Source organism: Aulostomus chinensis, chromosome 5 (assembly GCF_037954235.1).
Source record: "Aulostomus chinensis isolate RoL2024-O1b breed Wild chromosome 5, RoL_Achi_v1.0, whole genome shotgun sequence".
In the NCBI taxonomy this organism is placed as follows: Eukaryota; Metazoa; Chordata; class Actinopteri; order Syngnathiformes; family Aulostomidae; genus Aulostomus; species Aulostomus chinensis.
In genome coordinates, this window is record NC_141324.1 from 8,561,482 (window position 1) to 8,588,142 (window position 26,661).

General features: G+C 44.7%; 1 protein-coding gene across 3 annotated transcripts; it reads left to right on the top strand.

Annotated features, from left to right (window-relative positions):
- On the top strand, positions 1-26,602 carry LOC147261058 (vasoactive intestinal polypeptide receptor-like). Of its 3 annotated transcripts, none has more exons than XM_086202901.1 (13): positions 1-281; positions 2,140-2,233; positions 4,107-4,220; positions 14,963-15,069; positions 15,172-15,269; positions 16,945-17,074; positions 19,558-19,711; positions 20,545-20,605; positions 22,153-22,219; positions 22,308-22,399; positions 22,483-22,678; positions 23,721-23,762; positions 23,890-26,602. In XM_086202901.1, exons 1-13 carry the CDS (start codon positions 222-224, stop codon positions 24,079-24,081), a joined length of 1,407 nt encoding a protein of 468 aa, XP_086059027.1. In that variant the 5' UTR covers positions 1-221; the 3' UTR covers positions 24,082-26,602. The 3 variants fall into 3 exon arrangements, with proteins under 3 accessions (XP_086059027.1, XP_086059028.1, XP_086059029.1); XM_086202902.1 differs by having other exon boundaries at positions 22,549-22,678; XM_086202903.1 differs by lacking the exons at positions 1-281; positions 2,140-2,233; positions 4,107-4,220 and adding an exon at positions 11,224-11,410.
- Positions 26,603-26,661: the final 59 nt, after the last annotated feature.

Below are 26,661 nucleotides of genomic sequence, written 5' to 3' on the forward strand. Positions count from 1 at the left end.
CACACCGACGTTCATGGAGGATGTTTGATTGGTTAGTTGTTAGTAGTTCAGGGTAAACCCGAGAGGGAGGAGGGGGATTTCAGGGCTCCGCTCAGAGCGCAAAAACGCACTGTCAGTCGCGGGATTCATGCAAACCTGCGGCGGATTATCACCCCGTTTACAACTCTTCCTCCTCATTTGATCTCGTCGGTCGTCTCACGGACCCATCGACAGTCAGGGATATGCAGACCCAAGTTTCAAAGCGGGTTTTCATCCTCGTGTCCTGCATGCTGCTGCCACCCGTGAGTATGTTTAAACAGACCTCTCTCTTCTCACGACTTGGGCGCGTTTTCAAGCACGCAACTGTTGCTCTCCTAATTTGGCAATGCGACGTTGACCTCGTGGATCCTCCTAGTAATGAGTTACCCGCGCAGATCGATGCGCGCTCCGGCTCACGCTGGTGGGTCCAGAGCGCACCGGCGCGGCTCAGCCTGGCGCCTTCACCGGCCAAAGTCTATGACACCAAATGAATCATTAGCCTTATGTTTTTGTTGATGGTAGAAACTCCAGAACATACAATTTTCCTGATTAAACGAGTCCCCGCAGATCTTTGTAAAAGCGTAACTCTGCTCAGGACATGTTGGGAGCTCCAAAGCGAGCGGGTGAAACAACAGTAAGACACAACGAAGAACGACACAAAGGAGATCAGGAATCAAACTAGAAATGAGATATGGAGAGCAAAATGAACTTTTTTTCATTGACCTTTCACCATCACTAGCCCGATGACTTCCTCCTCTTATCATGGCCACACCAGCCTCCTCCTCTGCCTCGGGCTCAGCCTCCATCACCTCAGGAGGAACTTTCTGCTCCTTGACTCTCATGTGTCTGTAGGTCTTCACTGATCCCTTTACATGTCTGAGGCTAGGAGGTGAAGGGGTGAATTACCAGGAGGAGGCTCAAGCTGATTTTGGTCTTCAACTGAGCGCCATGGCAACGGCCTCCTTTGTCTCTGTACATTCTGGTCTCCAGCATCCTTATCCACCTCTGTCTCTGGTAGAGAAGCATGTATGATTCAAACGTGAATACAGCTGAAGGTCAAAGCCCTTAAAATAGTACCAGAGTCTTCATAACTCAACGTTTATACACAGACAGAGCAAAGACAGGCAGGTTGTTACTGAGGCTGCAAAGGTAAAAGTGATGATGACGTTGATGATGAGGAAATGTAGGAAGTTTTCCTCTGATACTCCTGTGAAGGCAGCTCTGATCCATCATTGGGTTCTGCAATCACAGTGCAGAGGTGGCGTAGCCTGAGGAGCCAGATAAATCATAACCGAAGTGGGGGGAGTCACCTCGTGGGGGAGGAGCTGGATTCATACGGGCTCACGGTGTGGCTAACAATAGCCAGGCTGATGAATGCCTGCTGAAGGAAGTCTCATCCACCTAAGTAACAGCAATAAATCTCCAGTCCCGGGAGCGTCTGGATAGTCTGACCTCGTAAACCGCCGTGGGTAGCTGGAGAGCCGCTCCACACCCCCCAAGCACGGAAACGTAAAGAATTTAGCATTTAAATCACAAGAGTGATTCTGGGTTTGCTGGGTGATATGTCACTTAAGAGGCAGCCCCTTTGTGGCTCCGCTCATGAGAAGACAGATGTGTTTGCCGAGATGGAGATCACCTGCAACCACCTGCTTTAAGGGATTCTTTCACCTGCAAAGTGTATTTTTCCTTTCAAGCATTTACAAATAGATGTCTTGACCTCACAAAGCCATTCTGTCTCCGTGCATTCTCCCCAAAGATGCAGAAAGAGACAGATACTTGATAGCTAATGGAGACTGATGGCTGTCGACAGTAAAACTGCCCAAAAATGTGTGTTTACAAACTCCTGAGAACATAATGCAGGTCTTCTTTGTCCAGCCGTGCACTCAGTAATCCACCTCACTTTGTTTTGAGCAAAAAATAAACGACAGCACTTCAGGTTTGGCACCACTCTGAGGAAGTGCAGAGCGCGCAGCCAGCCGGCGCATTCATTTGCGCTAATTCACACTTGTTCACGCTCGTTCATGGTGGCGCTGACGCCAAGTGTGTTTTTGGGTTTAAGAGCTTTAAACTTGAAACCTGCCTGTCACGCTGGTCCATGTCTGCGTTCTGCTCTCTTCACAGGTGTCGCCGGTGCAGACTCAGATGTGTGACATGATGAAGGAATTAGAAAAGGAGCAAGACATGTGTGAGGCTCAGATTGAGAACAGAACGGCAGGTATGTCTGCTGCACATGCCTCTATGGTGCTGTCTGCACCACTCGGTCTCATCCTAATTTGTTAAATCAACAACTGAGTTATGATCGAAGTGACACAACGAGCTCAAAAGTCAACAGGCGCTGTTCAAACCTCCCCTCTGGCTTTAGATTAGGCCTTGCGTGGTTGAGCGCCTAATGCCAGCCCCTTGACAAGTCTTTCAGCTCAGTTTTAAATAAATTCTCCAACTGATCATATTTTACCTGTTATTTTCATTTACATCTGTTAACCACTGAGTGTTGCTCAGCTCTGTGGGGCCTGGTTTTCGTGTTTACAAAAGGAAAAATGATGTAGTTGATCATCTTTCAGCCTGAGGCTCTGTGGCCTCAACTTTTTTCCCGTGAGGATGTGATATCAGGCTGGGCCCAAGGTGATGGAGGTGTAGAAGTTGTAGGTGCAAAAGAAGTGATCCTGATCAAAATGAAACCAAGGTTTGCTGTCAGGCTGTCCCCCCTCCTCCAGTAAACCCAGACTCTGTCCCCTATGTGTGGTGGACTGGCATGCTCACATGTTTTAATGGTGCTCATTTAACATTTCCATGAAATATTTGAATTCTTTGTGCTATTTATCTCTTTCCAAATTTTTCTCACTCCAAACACCAAACAGCAGTGTTGTTGAAAACCTGTTTTCCCTTCAATTTAAAAAAAAAGATGAATAGGATTTACTCCACCTGTGTTTTTGATAACAGTTTTTACAGAAATCACATTTTATCACAAATAGAAATTTAATAAAAGCAAGTAATCAAAAAAAAGTGTCATTGGTTCTGCAATACTCATCTGAGCTCCCAAAGATGTTTTACCTTCCAGCGTCACTTTGTTGTGACTCATATAATTAGTATAATTAGCTTGAAGCTTAAGTGGACTGATGATTAACAACAGCAAAACTCTCCACAAGTCTGTTTACCGAGTCTCAAGTGCATCATCTGTAGTCATCCGAGTCTTCTTTATCCAGTTGTGGGCTCCGGAATCCACAAAAACTTTGATTTCAGATTAAAAAAACAAACCATAACACCTCCAGTGAACTGGATTCAGATCGAATCAAAATATTTGTGGGTTATGAAGGTGAAAACGAAGACACAGATCATACCGGATGATGTGCTTGAGAGTTTTTGGGGTGTTTCGCTGTCGTTAGCCGTCAGTCTCCATCAGTCTCCTCTTTCTGCATTCTGGAGTTACAAAGAAGAAATGCAGGAGAAAAAAAAAACCTCTGTGAGCTCAAGACACCTATTTGTGAGTACTTGAAAGGCAAAATACATTTTCTGGGGGAAAATGTGATCTAACGAGGTAAACCTATCAGCTTTATAACCAGTTATCCTGTCTGTAGAGCTTGTAAATAAACACCGGAGCATCATCTCAGGGTGCAGAAGCACATGATCCCAGTCTGCTGTCTCTTTTACCCCTCATGTGTAATTAAAACCTGGATGATCCTCAATGCAGCCTGCTTGCTTGGTGGTAAATTGGCGAGCAGGTGTGGATTCAAGTGTGGTGACCCAGTTCTGCATCCTGAGATCTAACACACGGTGGAAAGTCACCGTGATCTGTTGAGTTCAAATAAGAGTGTGTAACGAAGCACAGGCAGCCGTTTTATTAGTCATAGTGGCAGCGTGTTAGCTAAGGTCATCTGCTGTTTTAGACTCAGGGCTGCAACAACAGCTGACCTGAGCTAACACCTCCTGGCTGCCATGGGAACCCCAGTGCTCCACCTTTACCTGAAGCAGATTTATCCCACGAGCAGATTCACGCCGCATCACGTTTGAAACATTAATGTTTGCCCTCCGTGCTCATCTTTGTTCTCTGTGTGTTTGTCTTTAATGTGCGTCCCTGCTGCGGCCTTCAGGCTGCACCGGGATGTGGGACAAGATCACCTGCTGGCCCAGTGCAGATGTTGGAGAGGTGGTCACCATCCCATGCCCCAAATACCTCTTCTACTTCTCCAGGGACGTGCTTTCACGTAAGAATCGTGTTCATTTGTGTGTAAAAGAAGCAAGAGACAAACTGAAGATGTAGCTGTGTTTAGACCTGCAGTCACACCCAAGTCTTCAACTGGATGTTGCAGTGTTGCACCAGGTGTCTCTGAATGGACTGGAACGCCTTTTGTGCAGGAGTTCGTACAAAAGAACTGAGAAATTGATTGCAAAGAATAAAAAAGAGACAGAATAGAATGTATGGTTGACGAGCTTCTGCTTAGGTGCATCTGTTGATATTCTGAACAACTTTTAAAAAAGAACAGTGGAAGCTGCCTGATTCAACGGACACAGAATCAAACAGTTACGTGTGATGTCAGAGAAATCACGTAACAAAACAAGGCAGCACAGCAGAGCTGAAGGAAGGAGCCACCTTGGTAGCCTGCATCAGTTAGCATCTCCATGGGTTCCTGTGACCTGACCGCTAACAGGATTGTTGCTCTGGATTTTGGATTCATGCAGAAAACAAGCAGGGAGGGCAACAAAACTTTATGACGCTTGCACATATTGTTTTACAGGCAATCCTCACGATTGAATGTCACTTTTAGGATTTGTAGAGCATAAATGCGAACGTTATGCTGTGACTGAACAAACGAGTACTTCAAGGTTACCCCTTCTTTTCTTGTTTGGTTTTTACTCTGAAAACTCTTGTTTTCAGTATAAAAATGCCAACGACACCCTTGATAGTCTCGTTTTAGCCACTTTCATCAAGTGTGGTATTTACTGTCATATGTTAAGCCATTGGCGGCACAGTGGAGCAGTGGTCCTCACTGTCGCCTCACAGCAAGAAGGTTGTGGGTGGAGCCCCGGCTGCAGCACGGGGTCTTTCTGTGTGGAGTCTCCACGTTCTCCCTGTTCCTGCTGGGTTCTCTCTGGTACTCCAGCTTCCTCCACAGTCCAAAGACATCAAGAGGGACCAGGTTAATCCAGACACTAAATTGACTGTAGGCGTGGCTGGGAGAGCCAATGGTTGTCTGTCTCTATGTGTTGGCCCTGGTGTAGAAAATGGATGGATGGATGCCACTTTATTCTCAGAATCTTCTTATTTCTACTGAGAGTTTTTGCATCAGTTAGCATTTAGCTTTTCTGGTCTCAGCACTGGTGAGTGTGGTGGTGGAGATAAAGAGACAGAGCAGATATTTGTATTATTCAGGTATCAGTCCAGGCGAAAACAAGATGAAGTCGCAGGTTGTTGATTTGACTTGTATTTGTATTGGCTGGTTAGGTGGTAAACAACAGGAATGCAGAAGAATAATGCTAAGCTAACCCTGGTGCTGCAAGGATGACGTGTCTCACATGGGCATCTCCATGGGCTCTCTGGATTAAAGGCCAACGGGACTTTTTCAAGAGGAACATTTATAAGAACTAAACATTTCACCAGAAAGAAATGTTCTATAAATATTGTGAAACATTGTAACACAAATGTAATTTTTCTAAACCAACTCAATGACAACAACTCGCTTCGCTTGTCTTCCGCTCTCAGCGTGATAATGTCTGAAGTCTTGTTCAGCACACATGAATGTAATATGATGATATTTATTATTCGTGAATTATTCTGTAAAACAAAACATTCAAATATGTTAAGCCAGCGTGAGCCGCGGGTCTTGTTTCAAGCTTTTAACTGACAACCAAATCCGAGGGCCCCGGATGATCAACGATGCTACTTTGTCCTCACCACTCCAGGATGCTGCGTCTCTGTTGGCTGGATCGTAACCAAATGTTAACAAAAAGGTCTGTAGCACTCCGTTTTAGTGGTAGTTGTTCTCTTTTCAACAAAAATGAGCCAACCAACAGCCGCTGCCTCTCACAGCCTGAAACATTCTCATGACATGGCTCTTTAATGAGACGGATTATTTCTGCGTTCCGACCGGGAGCGTCTGGTGGCGGAGGAGTTCGGCGTGGAGGTATGAGTTGTATATGGGACATTGTAAAGCAGGGATGGGGAACATCTGGCCTCAGGGTCGTATGTGGCCCGTGAGATACTTTGACCGGCCAAAAAAAGCCATTCGGAATTCAAATAAAAATCTCAAGGCAGTAATTACTTTTTTTCCTGACAATTGCAGCTGTGTGCATGTCCAGGTCAAGGCCAGATATATCAGACGTGCCGAGCTTCCCCGTTCTTGTTGATGTTCCAAATGTTCACTGCTGTTGAGTCTTTCCATCGTCGTGCTGCACATTTGCGAACAGAAATAGGAATCAGGACGTCACTGTGGACCGCCATCAGCTGTCGTCTGTATCTCCCCTGACACTCCTGGGTAGTGACACATCATCGTAATACACATCCTCTCATCTGACGGCGCTCTGATCAAAGATATGATCTGTTCCTCTGATGCTTTAATCCCTGAGCCACCTCCCAGGGGAGTCGAGCTCATGATGAGGAGGGGAAACCATTGGATCTTTACTGGCGGAGGAGGAGGAGGAGGAGGAGTGCATTTGTATTGTTGATTCTGAGACGATTCCCCTCTGAGTTCCACTTGTGTTGCATTCTGTCATTAATGACCACCTTGGTGTAATTAAACTGTACGAGGTGAAAATGTTGTTTGTTTGCACTCATCTCGCAGAGAATCTCAATTAAAACCTGGAGCCTAGAGAAGCGATTCTGTGTGCAGAGTGGAGCAGCTTTAATTGAGCTTTTTAAAACACTGAAGTGTTGCTCAAAAGTTGCCAAATTGCCCTGATTATGTAATTTGATACCCTTGCCTCCACATGACGAGCACGGCGAACAAGGTTTATTTCCATGCAGCCTGTTTGGATGAGCAGACAGGAGAATTTCACCCCAATGAGTCTTAGTAACAGAAATACTTTGTAAAAGCTTGTATTGTAATCAGAACCACAACAACTCTCTGACAGCAGAGTCAAAAGGAGCTTTCTGCCAGAATTCCTTCAGGGCAAACTTCTTTTTGTGTTGTGGTGATGTCACGTGTCGTTGCCTCATTGCTATGCAAACTAAATAAACTTGCATAACACGCGTGTGCTCTAGCCAGCCAGACATGAACCTCAACACTGACTCTGCTAATGACGCCACAAAAACCAGCAGAGGAAACATGAGGCTAGGAAGCAGCGGAATGGGCAAATGGACTCCATAAAGGCGGGAAGCAGACAAAGACAGGAAGTAACACAGGAGTACAAACGTGGGAAGTACCTTTCAAATTAAAACGGGAAGTGGCAAGTAGCACAAGAAAACAAGATTAATGTCCCAACTGAGTCTGTTACCGTGAGTCTGACTGGACAGGAATACTTTATTTACAAAAATCCTCCAAATGAATTTCCCTCCAAATGAATTTCTGATGTTCAAGGCTAGATTTGATGCCCAACTGTGTGATGGGAGTTTGACAGCCTACAGTGGTTTCACATAGACAATAGAAATCACTCACACTGACATTAACAACATAGTCTTCTCAGATTCCAGCCATAAATATCATTCCAGCCACGGTAAATGCGTCTGCCAGCTGGATACTAACATCGCTCTCATTAGAATACACAAAACAAAACAAACTCAAGCCAATAGGGTCCAGTTTGTCAGATATATCGAACACTCCATGGACAATTATCTCTGGAAGATTATCCATCCATCCATCCACTGTCTTCCACTTATTCCTACATTAAGGGTCGCGGGGGGCTGGAGCCTATCCCAGCGTCAACGGGCGAGAGGCGGGGTTCACCCTGGACAGGTCTGGAAGATTAGCTTTCAACTATTTGGTACAGACTGGAGGAGAATGATTGAAGTGGCATGACCAGAAATGTGGTGCTAAGAGCTACATTACATCCTACCAGTGGCCTTGAAGTCTTCAGGATCTGAGATTATAATTTGATCCGGATTGCCTGCAAAACTAAATCACCTGTTCCTTTGTAATATTTTCCATCTTCCCACTGGATTTAATGAAAATGTATCCATTACTTTTTGAGATATCCAAGCAGACAGACAATGGTGATCAAGGATAATAACTTCGGAACAGATTTGAATCTGTTTTCAAATGCGTACGTATGGATTATTGAACTGCGTTCAGGTTTGGGCGTCTTTTTTAACTTTTCTGATCTGAGACCACCAGGGGGCTCCTCTAGTCTACAGAACAGATTTCCTTGCTTCTGTTAGCCCGTTGCCTAGTTTCGTTTGTGGTTTTACACAGCAGGACATTAATTCACCACTTCTATATTGTTTTTAAATTGGTAAAACACTGCTTATGACTGAATGGCTGAAATAATAATGACTGAAAAATGTGAGCTAGACATTTATCACTTTCAAGAACACCAGGCTGCCACTCCATCCATCCATTCATCCATAGTCCTTCAGGGGAGAGGCGGGGTTCCCCCTGGACAGGTCACCAGTCCATGGCAGGGCCAACACATAGAGACAGACAACCATTGGCTCTCCCAGCCACACCTACAGTCAATTTAGAGTCTGGATTAACCTGGTCCCCTCTTGATGTCTTTGGACTGTGGAGGAAGCTGGAGTACCAGAGAGAACCCAGCAGGAACAGGGAGAACATGGAGACTCACCCAGAAAGACTCTGTGCTGCAGCCGGGGCTCCACCCACAACCTTCTTGCTGGGGGGCCACAGTGCTGACCACTGCTCCACCGTGGACAATCAGATTTAAAAGCCAAGTTAAACAGAATACATTTATGATCTTTCACAGGCAACTCTCTTAACCAGCATCATCTAAGCTCAGACCAGAGTTTACATGATATGTTGGGAGAAATCAAACATTTCAGTGTCACTGAGAAAATTTGCAACAAATGCTGAGTCATTAACATCATTAAAGCCCCCAAGCATTAGAATTTTCTCGATTTTTAAAATGAAAGCTAAGAAATCGCTGGATTCAGACAGGAAGGAGCCATGAACACGAAGGGGGCAATAAATTAAAATACGATAAAATGGGTTGGAGCACTGAACTTTGGCCATTCAATGATAAATGAAGAGGAAGTCTCTGAGCTCCCTTTATGACACAAAGAACAGTTTCTGTAAACCATGGCTAGCCCCCCCCCAAAAGGACACTCTACCGGGCAAAGCTGGTCCTCTGGCCTCTGTTAGGAACAGGGAGGCCTACAAGTCTCTAAAAGCCTAGAGATAAAGAAGTCATTCAAAATGAAATATTTGTTAGCAATGGAACAGGCAGCTAATAATTGCCTGAGCGAATGGGCGCAGATGCCACCAGGCCAGAGACACTCAGACCCACAATGTCATATTGGAGCCGACAGCAGGGGTCGGAGCGCTGACCAAAGGACAGCAGGGGGTGCTAGGGAAGGGAATGGAGCACTGAACTGCCCCTACAGGTGTAGAGAGTAACCTGGAGGGGGTGTGTTCAGTGTGCACTGAAAACAATCTCGTGGAGTGTATTTGACGGCTAACATGCATCACGCCGTCAAAAACAGAGCCACCCAGATGAACACCATCAAACCAGTACTGAGGAACAGGAAGTAAGACGCCATGAACTACAGTTTTTCAGTCAGCCTAACTTTTTAAATTGATCTTCAACACCTAACACCTTTAAAAACAAATTGAAAATAAGTGTAACCATATCAGCTTTAAGACAATGTTAATGTGTGTGTGTGTGTGTGCGCACGCGCGCACAATCAGGTGGTGTAAAATATATCCTGGTATTCTGAACCTACAGTATTCATTAGCTGCAGAGAGTAGCAGTACAGCGAGTATTTTCCCTTTGGGTCGGAGGGAGGAGCGAGTCTCCTCTGCCTCCTCTCACGTCCCAGGAGCAGTGACGAGTGAAACGAAACAGATGGGGGAAAAAACAAAACAAAACTCATGGACCCAAAAAATATAACTGACCAAACTGGCCTGCTAATGGCGCCTTCTCACACACTGTTATTTGCAGTTATGCTGTAAGTTTTTTTGGTGGTGAGGTGCCACTGCAGCGATGCTGAGGGAAGGGGTTGGGCCCATGTCATCCGTCATGTCCTGCGTGGGTTGGGTAAAAGCTGGAGAGGAACTCAAAGCGAAGGATCAATCATCAGCATGTGAAAGGTTGATTGCAGCAAAGACGTGATTCCTAGGAAGCAGTGATGCGACCCAGATGGGAGATAGTGAGACCAGAGAGCGAAGAGCACTCCAGGGAAAACCGAGAGAGAGTGAGAGCCCCGATGTAGAACTGTGGGTGTTGTAGGCTTGGAGGCACAACAGTTATATTTCACCGATATGTTGAAGGTTCCCCGCGGTGGAACGACCAGGATTGATCGAAGGGGTCTTAAAGGAGAGTGGAGGGTAGAGGTGGCCTGTGCTGATGTGCATGATATCAGTTATGCAGTACAACAACAAATCAGTGCAGCGCTCAGCTGGTGAGCTGCTCTGCTCTCAGGTCAGGAGAGGAAGACTCCTATGAGGCATGATCAACATTCCTGGAGTCTCTGGGTCGTAAATTGCTCTCACATCCTGCATCTTGTTTGTTTGGGCTTGTGCACTTTTCAGTTTATTCTTTTTATTTTACAAACCATGAGAGAAATAAGGAAACACCCGTTCAGGTGCATCTTACTGTCAGGACGTCCAACGTCCTCCCTGTCAGTTGTGAAAGGTTCCAGCTATTGACTCTTCTTGCATTGGCCATTCACATAGTCGCGCGCGCACACACACACACACACACACACACACACACACACACACACACACACACACGCACGCACGCACACACACACAAAAACAAGCATTACGAAACATGGCGCCACAGAGATTCAGGGGCCGAGTAGTAAATTTAGTTGAGACAGAGGTTGCCATTCTCGTGAACTCTTTACCTGCTCACTCAAACACAAACACGCAGTCAATCATCTCTTCCAGTAAAACTCAAGCCTCCTCCGAGCTCTGCTCTTACTGTTGTCGCTTACACGCCAACCTACACAGCTCAGCTAATCATTGCACGCTAATCAGAATCTTCCTCCGGGCTATAATTAGGGAAGATAAAACAACACTGGCAGAAAAACAGCGATTTAGAAAAAAATCCAGCTGATGGGGTGATTAACTCGTTTGAGCTCTCCTCGCTGTTGGGCGTGACACTGAAAATCCTTGCAGTCATGTTTGGGGGGATGATGAAAGCATTCTTCTGGCAGGCCCTCAAACATGGCAAATCCAGCGGTGGCATGGGCTGAAACAGCAGGGGCTTATCACCGCCTTTGTGTCTCCTCGTGTTGTTTGAGGAAGCTAAGCCTCCGCCTTCTCTGCACTACGCCACTCAGGTATTTGTGAGCTGATTTTAATGCCAAATATATTCTAAGACTTTGGATTGTTGGTCATTTCCCAACTCGGGCTTGTTTTGATAGTGGCTGCAGAGCGATACGGTTGAGAAATGTGTGGAATGTTCCACAGTTAGATTTCCACAGCAGGATTCAGTCTGTGGATTAATTTGTGGCCAACACGCGCAGCTTTCTGTCTTTATTGACAGGAACGGAGATGAGGAAATGCTATCAATAAATATTACCCAAGCAGAGACCAAACTACATCACATCTACGTCAGTCTGCTGCCTCAAGGATTAGATATGCCTCATGAATGCTGTAACAAGGGTTTCAGTCTAATTAATGATTAGTGCTTCGTCTGGTGCTTTTTCACCGTTTTATGCCTCACTGTTGCCAGTTCTGCCTTTCATAAGACATCCACACACGTGCATTTTACATTTTGATTCTAATGAAAAATGATGCAGAGACAGAAAACAGAAGGAAATTAAATAAAAACTCCCTCCTCTGAATTAAACTACATCTTCAACAAAGCGCTAACAGGAAGTCCCGCCCCAATGTTGTCAATCAGTGATGCACACTTTTTTTTTTTTTTTTTTTGATTAATGGATTCTGGCAAGAACAAAAAAAAAAGAGTCCAAGAAAATATGGGAGAGTTTTAGCAATGGTGGAAAGTAATTAAGTATTTTTACTACTACTACTAATATAAACTCGATTTGAAGAGCACTTTTTATACAAAACTTGCAGTTTAAAGTACTTTGCAATCGAGAAAATTAAAAACACCTGAAAATAACATGAAAAGAATGTTAAAAGAATAAAACCAGAAAGCATGCTGTCAGAGGGAAATCTCAATAAATTACGACACAAAACATTCAAATTAAATTCAAGTACCTAAAATTACAGAATTCGTGAAAGGAAGTACAGCAGATGCAGAGCTTAAAGTGAATAGATACATTTCAAATGTTTGAGCAAAGTACACCTAAGTCAATAAATAAAGTCAAGATATATATGTACTTTATTTGACTGTTCACTTTTTATAGGTTTTGCTCCACGACATTTATCTAAATTCAACACTTGGCACCATGATGAGAAAGACTTTGAAGTGAAAATGTGGCAAAATGTGATGATGGTTGATTACGTGAAACCTCATGTCTGAGAGGACCAGAGCAACTCAACTGGATCACACACAACTTCAGCATGACCTTTAGAGGCCCTTACACTCTAAGAAGAGCGTTAATTCTGACGTCAAGAATTCTGACCCCAATAATAAACTGAATGGTTTCATTAGCTGGGACCAGGGCCGAACCACCAGATGAAGCCCTATCTGTTAGGGGAACGCTCCTCATCCTCACAGGCCGAGATTGTCCCCCTCTTACTTTTCTTGTCATTTCTTAGCTGCTAGCAGCTGAGCTCATTTGTATTTTGCTACTGAAGGCGTAGAGTCTGACTGATGTCTTCTGGCAGTCCTCACTCCCAGCTCTACTTGCCTGGGCGCTCGTCGACTCTGCACCGCTGCACACTGAGCTTGTCTTCTCAGCAGAGCTCCACCCTAAACAAATGAACGTCATGATGTCCACAATCCCTTTTCTTGACCTCGATATTCATTTGATATGAAATTTGCTTTGGTATTTATGATCACGTTTCACATCTTCCAGCTGCTGTTCCTCATGTTAGCTATGAATGGTGATGGGAGCTGTGATAGAGGAAGAAGGAGTCTTTATTTGTCACATGTACGGCCAAATTTGTCCCTGGTGTTTAAGCCATCCTCTTTGGGGAGGTGAGCAGCCGCGTGTGGCGCTCGGGGACCAACAGCTGTAGTCAACCTAAGCTACATGTTTTGATGGAGCGTCCAGAGTAAACCTGTACATGCAAACTCCACACAGAAAGGAACTGGGCCAGCCAGGACTCAAAACCTGGGACCTTCTTGCTATGAGGCCCCAGTGCTAACCCCTATGCCATTGTGCCACACAATGTTGCACCAATCATTGCACAATGTCTGAGGTGCTAGCAAGATAGCTCAAACATGAATGTATAGCGTTTGATTAAATTTGGTGCAGACAAAGTTCAAGGACCAAGTGGTTAAACATTCCAGGTGGTCTGGATCAAATTGTAGACCCTGGATCCTGAAGACTTTTCTTGGCCAATGACAGGATGAGGCTATTAGTGGTATTTGATGTGACAACGTTGGCTTCTGGAACTTGACCGTCGTCTCCATCAGCGATGCAGAAGTCTGACTTTGGATGTAACGGATTATTTCTCAAAATAATAGTGGATATATTGGTGAAAATTTACTGAGGCCATGTTTTTTTTTCTTTTCTTTTTTTAGAGGGATACAGAGTTGGAGATGGTATTGATTGTGCTGATTTTTGGTGGAGAACATTTTAGGGGAACATTCTGATGATACTTTATTGGTATTCTGTCCGAACAGCTTTCTTGGCCAAAGTGTTTGCTTTGTTCTGTTCCCACAGTTTGAAACCCAACTGGAGATGGCGTGGACGGTGATCTGTGATATAACAACAAATATTTTGTGTTACACTTTGCAGTACAGTACTTTCTAGTCCATTGTAGACGCCCCTCATCTCTTCTCAGTCCAGTGCACTTGGACCTTTCACTTCTGCCCCCCTTGGGTTGGGAGGGTAAAAATATCCCAGTGCTGTACTGTGGCTGCTTGGTGTGTAGCCTGAGAGTAATTAGGAAACAGATGGAAGTAAATACACATGGGAACCTCCATCTCTGAGGCGGAGAGATGTGAGCCCTCCCAGTCATGCCTTCCATTTCCTTTTAATGTCTCAGTGTATCCCAGGGAGACACAAACATCTCAGTGTGATATAACTGAACCAAGTAAATATTAATAAGTGGAGTAAATATTTCATCATCCAACACAAAATGTATCAGGATATATGTCTTTTAAAGTGGTACTTCACTTTATAAGCCTTTCCAGCAATAAAATATCAAAAACAAAAATTGTTTTGGGCAATTTTGCTGTTGATTTGGTCCTCCAGTTGTTGCCATCTGACCTAGTTGTCAGTTGCCATTAGCTTTAAGCTAACTGTACATGGTTGGCCATTTCTGCATTCTGGTGTCACAAAGAAGGAGAAGAAGAAGAGCGAGCTGAAAATACCAATATGGGTGTACTTGAAATTGAAAAAAACTCTTTATGGGTGAAGAATTTCCTCAGCCCCGGCTGCAGCATGGGGTCTTTCTGGGTGAGTCTCCATGTTCTCCCTGTTCCTGCTGGGTTCTCTCTGGTACTCCAGCTTCCTCCACAGTCCAAAGACATCAAGAGGGGACCAGGTTAATACAGACTCTAAATTGACCGTAGGCGTGGCTGGGAGAGCCAATGGTTGTCTGTCTCTATGTGTTGGCCCTGCCATGGACTGGTGACCTGTCCAGGGGGAAGGCTGCTGGGATTGGCTCCACCCCCCATACCCCCCCGACCCTTAACAGGATAAGCAGTAGAAAATGGATGGATGGATTTTCCTCAATGTATGTTCCATTTATGCTGCTAAAAGGAATTGTCAAGCTTCTTGTAAGAGGAATGTCCCTCTGCTCCTTAGGTAACCTGTCAAAGACCTGCACCGAGGATGGCTGGACCCCCATCAGCATAGATTCCTACATCATGGACTGTGGGTACAACCCCAACAGCACCATGGACGATAACATGGTTAGTGTGGCAACCGGAGTGGTAAAATTCTAGCCTTGCTAAGTGTCAGACTTTGTCCTCATCAACTGTTGTATTTGATGTTGTTTGGGGTTTGTTTTGCAGGGAGATTTCTTCGATGCAATCAAAGTAGGTTACACCATCGGTCACAGCGTGTCGCTCATCTCTCTGACCGTCGCCATCATCATTCTCTGTCTCTTTCGGTAAATAGATCCATCAATATTCTACTTAATGTGTTGCAGGATGGCCATCAAACACCTTCCCCCCGTGCTGGGGTGATAAAACCTACTCATTTCACATCAGCCTTCCTGCATTTTATAGAAGTTTTACAGTGTTTTTCACACACTAATGTGTGTGCCTGTGTGTGAGAGTCAGTGGGATGAATTTCACATTATCTGACCGTCGCAGCGTTTGTCAAACAACCCTAAAGTCCAACCACTCAGGAAGGCTGGTGTTCACAGTTTTTTCCCTTTTGACCTTGTGTGTGTGTGTGTGTGTGTGTGTGTGTGTGTGTGTGTGTGTGTGTGTGTGTGTGTGTCTGTGTGTGTGTCTGTGTGTGTGTGTACATGTTGACACTTATCATTAGAATGAATGTAAGTGGCCAGTGGGTGTGGCCTTTAATAAACAAAGCACTCTTATCCCATTTGGACTATTTGTGTGTTATGGAGGGGCTAAACAACAAGGACTGTGTTTACCCGCTCTGTTATGACATGCCAATGGTTTGGACTCTCAGTACACACACACACACACACACACACACACACACACACACACACACACACACACTCACTCACACACACACACACACACACACACACACACACACGCTCGCACACACACAGGATGGGAACAGCATTTGCTGTTTACAGTCGACTTCAGAAGCTGCATTCAGGCAGCTGGTCGATGCTGTGTATGATTTCATGTGGCCGCCGCCGCCGCTGCGGGGTGACTGGTCTGATGGGTTTACACGATTCACCCTGATCATAAGCTCACCAGAAAAGCATTTGTTTGAAAACACCCAGGAGACAGAATTTACTGTGGTAACATTTTCCCTGTAAAAGCCAAACTAACCTTGACCCTGAGAGTGGAGCTTCCTGTCAGATAAATATACATTGCGCTGAAAAACTACATCCACATGCAGTATGAAAGCTTTTACAAGGAGCTTGACCTTTAGACGACAGCAACTAGGACTACATTACAGAATCACAGTTTAAGTTCAAACAAAGCAACACTTGAGCAGAGATGTATCCAGGCGTCAGACAGATCTGCCGGCACAGTCACCAGGGTGAATCTACAGTCTAGTCGGCCATCTTTGAAACATTCTGTTGGAAGGACCTGGTTCGTCCTGCAGTGTTTCCACAGTTTGGTGCCTCCCTGTGATTACAGACATGGCGTTTAGTGCTGATTCGCTGAGGTTCAGCTGAACCAGCAGTACGATCTAAATATGCGGGCTGTATGACAGGCTGTCGCACACTCACACGAGCTCGAGTGTCTGGAGTATATATGTTCATGTCCACTTTTAATGTTCTTCTGTGCTTTGCTCCTGCACTTTCATCTATTTGGACAACAGGCTGAGCACATTTGGCCGAGCTGTGGCGCTCCACATCTGCGTCACAAATATAGCAGGACAGATACAGTCAGTTCTTCTCTCCTAAAATACACATTCTTCCTCTGCATGGCTTTTGTGCCTAAATCAAGTCTCAAATATTTTCTAGATATTTATTCTTAGTGCATGTGTTGCTGTCATAAACACACGATATATCAGAGGATTCCATGTAAACAGCTCATATTTATGACTTGACCCAACAGGAATTTGTTCCACTCTTGATTTAAACTTCATCCTAAATCATCTGACAGCTTATTTGTGTTCTCTTTCAGGAAGCTGCACTGCACCAGAAACTACATCCACATGCATCTCTTTGTGTCTTTCATACTGAAGGCTGTGACCGTTTTCATCAAGGACATAGTTCTTTACAATGTCGTGGAGACAGACAACTGCCAGGCATCTGTAAGTGCAGGATCGACTCTGGACTCTCTCATCTTTCCCCCACGCATCCGCTTTATTCGTGGCACTGAAAGTTTATTGAGTCTCCTCCCTGAATAATCACAAGTCCTGTTTTGTAAATCAAGTTAACCCGTCCATCTGATGTACGAGCAGCTGGCGGTCGGTCCTTGTCCTTGGCTGCAACTGTTTTAATTATTCACTCAGGTTTGACTGGCATTAAAGCTTTGTCTTGGAGTTTACTTAACATGCAAGCTCTCAAGTGTTTCTGGGTGTAGCCATGTTTGCCCTGTCCCTTCCACTCCTGAGATGGCGTTTCCCCATTCATCCGTCCAGCAGGATGTTGTGAGAGTTCCTGTTTGCTGACCAGTAACTAAAGAGCTTTGTCAATAAATCAAATTCTGTTTTGTTTTCCTTTTTTAATCATTTCATTTCAACGTAATCTTCTCAAAACATTCATAAGTGCTGTGTTAAGATAAGAAGTTAGACAAGCGACAGGGTTTGATACACTATCATACAGTGAGGCTTTTCTTTTCTTAGACTGATAGAGTCCCCTCTGTCAGTGGTGTCTCAGCTGGATCCACGGCTTTAGAAGCAGAGAGGATTAGATCAGCAGGCCGCACATCACCTGCTTTACTATCTGGGTGCTGATCAGAAATGCTGAGGTTAGATTTCCTCCTCAGGGTAGGAAGGTGCGCAGCCTGTCCTGGTCCAAACACAGCTGCTAAGTCCCACAGCGACACACAACTCCTCTCATTCAACACAAAATCTCGTAGAAAACAACGTTTGGAAAAGCACCAGCGATGAGTTGACCCGTCAAGTTCAAAGTTCAGAAGCGCTTCTGATTCACTCTGACGTTTGTAATAACGCAAATCCCTTAAAAGAATGACTTCTGTAAAAAAAAAGAAAGATTGATTGTTACAAACATGTCAGAAACTAAATAATGTAAAGTGGTGAATGTGCTGGTACAGTTTTTTACTAACAAAAAAGCAAATTTTCACGTCATCAGGTCTTCAAATGTTTCAGTTTATTAGTAAATTCATCAAATCTAAGAAGTTTCTCATCTTTTCAAAATGGACGTTGAAAGAACTTCAGTGAGAGATTTCACTGAGTGGAACCGACGTCAGCATGCAGCGTGTTGGATGCTTCTCTCCGTCCACGTCCCTGGCTTTGGGTAGAGATGCAAGTAGAATGATGGAAGTAGCCGACACTGACGTGATTCATGGAGCCGATGTTGGTTTGACGGTTCGGATCCACACGCAGAGATCCAGCTTCCATTCCTTAGCTTGCATTGGACCATGAAACGACCATAACCACCTATCATGGCTCCAAATCTGCAGCTCAAATTGGAATACACTTAAATTTGATGCATTTGTGTAAATGTTTGTGCCCTTTAGAAGTTGTGTGGTTCATTGCAGCCTCATGAAGAAACCTAACCTGCCAACAACAGTCACGATGATGTCGAGGGCTCTGATATTGTTATCAGTGCTGGCAGATGTTTAGTCGAATCTGATCCAGTTTGCAATGCGGATGGATTCTCCTCTCCCTCGGAGGGATATTTTTTTCTTGTTAAAGTTGTAAAAATGTGCTAAAATAATCCAGTTGATGTCATAAAAGTTATTCTGGACCTTGTGTGCACAAATGCACGCTGCTAAATAAAGAAGTAACAGCATCGCCTATGTTGCAGTGTGAGGACAGATTAAAAAAAGTCTTTGAAGGAAATCAGGTGTTCAGATGTTATACTTTTATTTGGTACGCCAACCCTTTTGCTTTCCTCGGTCTCCCTCTGAGATATACAGTAAATGTCGCTGTTAGCCTTATCTGCTGCTTCTCAACCTCAAAATGATCTTTTGTCGTTGCGGACTGCTGACCAGGAAACGGATGATAGATAGAAAGATAGGGTGGAAGAAGAGCAAGTGGGTGGAAGGTCACAACAGTAGAGCCAACACAAGTGTTTGTCAAGTGTGTTAATTAGTTAGTTAGATAGTTAGTTAGAGTTAGGAGTGAGTAAAGACATCTGGTTTGGCAACAACTGAAAAAAAATCTGACGTTCACAGTTCGGCGGTGTAGGACATGTAACAGAGTCTCCCAGCGGAATCCTTGTCTCACTCAGTAGAAGGTACTCTTTCATCATCGCCACGGCGACCAAGCAGAGTCTCCCAGCTGACTCCGATCAGCTGATTTGACTGCTTCGCTGGTGTTTAACAAACACTCAACTGACATTAAAGTCACTACAAGCTCTGATTGAACCGAATGTTTCATCATGTCTTAAGTTGAGTAACAAGCATCTTCACGTTTTCCTCAAATCCATGATTCATGTTTTTACTTGTATCAGTTTACACAGAAACTGAAGAGAGGGCCACCGTGTCTCCAGTTTCCTGAAGCTGCCATACATCCCGTGAACCTCTCTCTCCCTCCAAGTGCACTGACTGTGAATTGTCTTTTCACTGACAGCATAATCCAGCTCTAACCTCCAGGCTGTCCCACAGGTGGGCTGTAAAGCAGTGGTGGTCTTCTTCCAGTACGGGGTCATGGCGAGTTACTTCTGGCTGCTGGTGGAGGGCCTGTATCTCCACACCCTGTTAGCTGTCTCCTTCTTCTCTGAGAGGAAATACTTCTGGTGGTACATCCTGATTGGCTGGGGTGCGTGCAGGCGTCCACCATATGTTGATGTATAAGCACATTTCCCAGAAAGCACGGACCGCCCTTCAAGACACAAGGAGACCGAACGTTTAGTCTTGACTATGGTAGTCTTGATTGTGCGGAAATGAATATGTAAGTGTAGATGCTAAAGCTAAGGGTGGTCCCTCCCATCTGGGTATGAATGAGGTTTACCTCCAGTTTATTGATTGATTTACAGAGGGCAGCTGTCACTCTGTGTTTGCTGTCATAATTCATCGTCAGAGCTGGCAAGCTCTCGCTGCTTTTGAGAGGAAAACAGCTGTCTGGTGCGGACACAACTGTTTGATTTGGAGGTCGGGACTGATGCGAGAAAAACAGCTCACTCAGTGAATTCATAGACCCGTGACAGAAATGTTATTTGTGAACATATTCAATTCCTTACCAATCACATGCAAACTACTCAAAATTCTGATGTTCTTTGACCAGCCAAACCAAGACACTGTATAAAAGCTATAAACGGGCTTGAAATGTGTCTGCAGCAGGAAAATGGAGAGACTTTCCTTCAGCCACCCAGAATAAATCAATATTGGCACAGAGCACATATGTTTCCGGCAAAAAAATGATAACCATAGCCAAATGCAATATTATGTAGGTCTTCACTGGCTGTAAAAACATCCAAAAGATTAACAGTGTACACAAGCTCAGACCTCACGGTCCTGTTTGGTCGCGTTGAGTCAGGGCCGTGTTTGTTCAGACTCTGAATATGACTGATAGCTCCGCCCTCCACGTCACATAGAGAGGATTTTAATGTTAAAAGGGTCTATAAGTAATTCTGTTTGTGTTTCTTGTTGCAGTGGCTCCAGCCATCTTTATCTCGGCATGGGTGATTACCAAGGCATGTTTAAATGACCCTGGGTGAGTTCAGCATTCCTGTTTGTTTGAATATTGTTCATCAAAGTTAAAGCACCAGAGGGAACAATCGGTTTTAAACCTCCTTGAAGCAATAATGGCACTCAAAAAATGAATTTTGCTCACGCTGTCCTGTGCTCACATAGATTACTGCTTTGTGTAGAATGCAGAAAAAGCAAGCAACGAGTCTTTAACCTGATGACTGGCACACGCCAAATGCTAACATGTCTGTTTTCAACCTCTCAGGCCAACTGTCCAGTACAGTTAATACCTTTTTTTCCAGCTCAGTAATCCACAAACACTTTGATTTTAGCCAAAAATGAACCAGCTGTAACCCTTACAATTTGGTCCTACCATGAATGAGCCCATTAGCCACGGTTAGCTTTAAGATAAATAGAAGTGGCTGGATCTTTCAGCATTCTTGAGGCACAAAGAAGTGAGTAGAATCGATACTAAGCACACACACGCTGGTGACTTTACACGACACCTGACAGGTCGGGGTCCTGAATTATACGGCATATAATACTTGACACTGAAGTAAAAAAAACAAACTTAGAATTTTCTAGAATATGGAGCTCCGTGCTGCCACGCAAGTTCAAGAGAGCTCAAATGGGTAAATCTGCCCATGAAATATTTGTTCATATTAAAGGACCTTTAGACCAGTGTGATGAAACCTGGTCCCACTGGAAGCCTGTGCTGAACTTTTACATTTGAAGTGAGCTCCGTGTTGAGAGCCGTGTTGTAGCAAACCTCCCCGCTCAGGTCCACGGGGCACCAAAGATGCTCACTGACCGCAACACCAAAGAGCCAGGCTCCTTGGCATGACAGCCACAGTGCATATTGAACCGTGGTTGGGTGGTCTGTGTCACTAAGCCCCCCCTCCCCCTGCCTTTTGGGACGCTTGCCCATTTGCTTCAGCATGCATGCGTCCCTCACCTGTCCTCCACCACACCAAAGCAACAACTGAGGTCCCTCACACAGTGGTCAAGGCTAGCAGGGGGTTCAAGCGCTGGGCAGACCCCTGCTGACCTCACAGCAGGTCATCACACTTTTGGCTCATTAGCTTAGCGACGGTGATGGCGCCAAATTGCGTGCACGCTTGCTTTAAGTGTTGTACTAAAAAGCACTGCATGAAACTTTTGCAGACTGGTCACCCCAAGTTGTTGTCACGACACAAGTGAGAAAAAAACCAAACAAACGTTTTAACTTCTAGGGCTCTGGAACTACTCGATGTATCGGCATTAAAAAAAATTCTGCCAGAAACTGATGGTTCCTTCATGCGGCCTGACTGAGACAATACACCTGTTAGCCCTTTAGCAAGTTTACTTTGCCCCAGTCACTGACTTTTACAATGATACCTTTGTGCCACCGCTGTTTGCAAATCTATTAACATTCCTGTCACCCTGATCGATGTTTTGTTAAGTGCTCATTAGCAAATGTAGCATGCTAACAAACAAACATCAACGGCAAACAAAAACCTGCTTGCTCAGTGTTAGCATGCTAGCGTGCAGGCGCTGATTTATTTAGATAGTGACTTTCTTGTCTCTTGACAGGTGCTGGGAGGGCATCGATGACAAACCCTGGTGGATCATCAAAACACCCATTTTAGTCACCATACTTGTGAATCACATTACCTCATCGTACATTTCATGAATATGCAGATCTGCATCACGGCATCACTCTAAACAGCCTGTCACTGTCTCGGTAGGTCAACTTTATCCTCTTCATCTGCATAATCCGGATTCTGCGTCAGAAGATGAATTGCCCCGATATTGGAAGAAAGGAATCTAATCAGTACTCGTAGGTTTTGTTTTTTTTTTTTTTTTTAGAACAATTTAAATTCCTCATCTCCATTATTGTTTTTTTGTGTGTTATTTTTTCAGACGTGGAAAAAAAATGTTCAACCATCATTCAACTCTCTCTTCACGTGATCACGCTTCTTTCCTCAGGAGACTGGCTAAATCCACGCTGTTGTTAATTCCTCTCTTCGGGATAAACTACATCATTTTTGCCTTCATCCCCGACCACATCCACTCACAGATCAGGATGGTGTTTGATCTTATTCTGGGGTCATTCCAGGTAAAGTCCTGCTTGCTGTCAAACAAACAAGGTCACTGTGACTTTGCAGATAGAAAGAGTGCTGATGAATTGTGGGATTTGATGTTCCGTGTTTCATATCTTGTATTTTTTGGTTAAGTTGTTGCCACAAACATGACACCGAAAAAGAAAGTAAGGCATACTCAAACTTGGCGACCTGTACCTTTCCCCAGAATGTTTGTTCCCTAAAGTCTTGCTGGTTTGATTAGTGTAAGCTCCTCCGGCATGGTTGGAAGGAGTTGGCTTCCGCATGGTGCAACTGCAAATGCATGAGCACATAACGTAGACCGAGGCCAGGTGCGGTCGGCGGTACATGCAGCAAGCAAACGGCAGAAAAAGAAACGTCCAGACATCCAGCGAACGGTGCAGCAGCACATAGAGAGCTTGAACATATTTTATGTGCTGCTTGTTGCTCGCTTGCGGTTAAACTGGGGAGGAAATTATCTTGGTTATATGCTGTTGCCTGATACGGGAGGGGGTTTACCCTCCTACAACACTTTACAGTCCTGATCAGACCAAGTATTGGGCTTGAACACATCAGTGGTGATGTAAGCGTGTTCAGGCCTGAAGTGATGTGGGAGCCAGCCAGCGCGGGAGTGGCTTCATCACAGTACAAGACAGCCGGGCCAAGTGTGCGGCACCCTAAAAGTCCTTTTATGAAGTAAATGTAGAACATTTGTTACAGCCACCTAATGAATGGTTAATTTTTTTGTTTGACGTGTTTGATTTTATAAGCTGGAATAATGAGGTTGCTGATTTACTGAGTATTTAGCTGGCTTGAAATGCAGCAAGCACAGCAAAATGATGGAAATCTAGACGGAAAGTATTCCTCGTTTAGAACCGTTTTAGCCCAGAATGATTTCTCCTGGGAACATTTCCCAGCAAACCAACCCTCCTCCTGTCTGAGTTCAATGTGGACCTAATCACACAATCATCATTCATACACAAGAATCCAGAGTGTTTCGCCAGCTGTGCTGTCGTTCTTTCTTACTGGCTGATATGTTTTATCATCTCTCTCTGCCAGGGTTTTTTTGTTGCGGTCTTGTACTGTTTTCTGAACGGAGAGGCGAGTATTGAAGAGAACACAGCTCTAAGATGTTTACCTTTGTCAGTAAATCCCCACCTCTTGTGAGTCATACCCTCTTAACGCCCCGCTCTCCATCCTGTTTGTCTACCTCCTTGTTTCCCTGCAGGTACAGGCGGAGATTAAGCGTAAGTGGCGCAGATGGATGTTGCAGCGGTTCCTCGGTGCTGACTCTAATTACCAGCAACCCTCCATCGGCAGCAACGGCAACAACTTCAGCACCCAGATCACCATGTTGACCAAATGCAGCCCTGTGACACGCCGGGCATCTGCCTGTCAGGAGCACTTCTCTGCCATCTGAGCCCTGACGTTCACGCCACTCTTCATGTCATGTGTGGCACGCTGCTGCAGAGAAGCTGAAGCTGGCTACTGAAGGTCTATGACGTTAGAGAAGAGAAGCTAATATTTGCCTGTTGTGATTCTGCCCGCCGTAAATGACAAGCGCAAAGCCACCATGGACACTCTTAACAACCACAGTAGAACAACTGGTTAAGCTGGGTGTACACTACAGGATCATCCGGCCCATTTTGGATGGATTCACCCTCCCGACAACCGCGGGGTCATTCATGATTCAAGGCTGACCCGAACAGAATGTCTGCCCAGATGAGAGAGCTTCAGCATCACCAACCACTTGGTACGTTCTGGACTGGTTGCTAGCACAAACTCCCTTTTAGACCAACAAGGAGAGGTCCGGGTGCCCAGGCAGTGCAGTGCAGCGGTGCGTTGTGTTGCCTGCCAACACGGTTCCTTGTGTCTCTTCAGGCTTGATCGGGCCATGCAGACACAAATGCCTGTGTCTACAGGTAGAAAGTTGTGGGATGGAGCAACTACCGGGACGGATTGGTACGGGGAATTAGCAATGTACAGTTGGAGAGGTGTGAAGGGGGAAAAAACAAAAAAGAACAGATGTTATTCCAACGCACCTCCATCTCGTGCTGAAAGATATAAAAACCACTCTCACTTCATCTTCTAGTCTGTGATTTCATCTTCCTTTTTTACTCTTTTCTCTGCTTTTCTATGTATGTAGAACATTGCATGCATACACACACACACACAGACACACACACACACACACACACAACCAGTTTATGTCAGTTTAGGAGTCCGTGGCAATGCCAAATATCTAGTTTGTGGATTCTTACTGTTTAAATGTTAAAATGGGTTGTTAATCTTTTATGTCTGTGGTCTCCCCACAATTTTTCAGTTGTCAACAAAAAAATCCTCTCGTCTGCGCCAGGCATTGCATTTCAATGAGAAACAGCACAACAAGTGGGAAAAAAAAGTCTTGAGTCCTTTTCACGGTCATGTAGTATAATCAGGAAGGAACTTCCACTGCTGGGTATCTGACAGTGACCTAAAGGTCAGATTCATCCTGATAAAAGCCAGCAGGTTAGTGTCCACTACTGTGTGAGCGTGAGTCCGTCTGATTTAGTCTGGATAAGCATCTTCAAAAACTACTTACGATGTCATTTAGGTTCAAAGTCAACAGCACTCTTGCTTACAGTGCAGATCTTCTCTTCTCACCACTTTGTGAATCAAAAGGAAATGAGATATTAGAAGTTCCATCTGATGTTATGCAATCGATTGATGAAGCCTGAGATGAGACTATAAGAAGCAAGATGTTTTTTAAAAGGGAGAGTTGCACAAGAGGGTGCTGAGCACTTAACCTAATGTCCTGTGTTGCCTGGGCAACCAGCAGTAATAATATGAATGACAGTGTCGGTCAGTCACGGAGGAGGAATCTATAGCATAACCGGTGTACCTGAAGTGTTTGGATGGAGCCCACATTCAGCTGAACCACCGCGGGATGACATTCCAGAGGAGAAACTGGAGTTCCTGCTAGTGAGACTGATCTCAAATGACCGAGGCTTTTGCTTCTGGAGTGTACAGCCACTCAGCAGATGTTCAGCTGGACTGTTTCTACAACTGCTGGACCAAACATAACCCACTGTGAGGCCAGAATATACAACCTTGTGAAGTAGTATGTGGTAACGGTGATTAATGCTAGCTAATGGAGTTGAATCTCATTGCGTCAGATGTTCTATTCCACACATCCATATTTGTGGAGTTTTTTTTTTTTTAAGTTATGCAAGAGGCCTGCAGGATCCCGTTCAGTGGCACGGCTGCTTTGTTGGCTTGTCAATCCCCTACTTTGGTTCGGAATGAAAATCATTGACACATTTTTGGACATCTATGAATTTGAGGGAAGTGTCTTTACTGTTGGATGGAGTGTCAAAATGCACACATTCATCTGCAATCAGACTTCTGATCTAGCGCCATCAATAGGTTGCTGAGGGAAGGAAAGGAAGAGTTCTCCTGGCATCAGTTCTCCTCTCTCTCTGTCTGTCTGTCTCTCTCTGTCTCTGTCTCTCTCTCTCTCTCTCTCTCTGGCCGCTCCAGCGTCCTGTATTTTCTAACAGGCGGTTGTTGGTTAATGTTGCAGCGTGTTGACAGTGTTGCTGTCCTGTGGCTTCATTACTATCACAAACCATCTAAGACTATGATGTTCACCTCAGTTCCAATTCTTGTTTCTTGTGTGTGTGTGTGTTTGTAACTGAACTGAAACAAACTAATTGTACCTCAGACTAAATGTCACACGCAGTTATTTTACATAATGTGAACATGTAAATAAGGATGATAAAAAAACCTTTATGGCGCATTTTATGGTGACGACTTCTAGTGCTCAGGTGTCAACTGGAAATCAGTGTTTACATTTAAAACTGCATGTCTCACACTCCTGGTATTTGCATTGAGTCGATAGTGTTGAGTGTTGTAAATATTACGAACTGTACAGTAAAATCAGCTGTAAAGATGTTATTGAACAAAATATCGTATGGAGATGAATAAAAATCCTGCACTTTAAGTCGGATGTCTGCTCTGT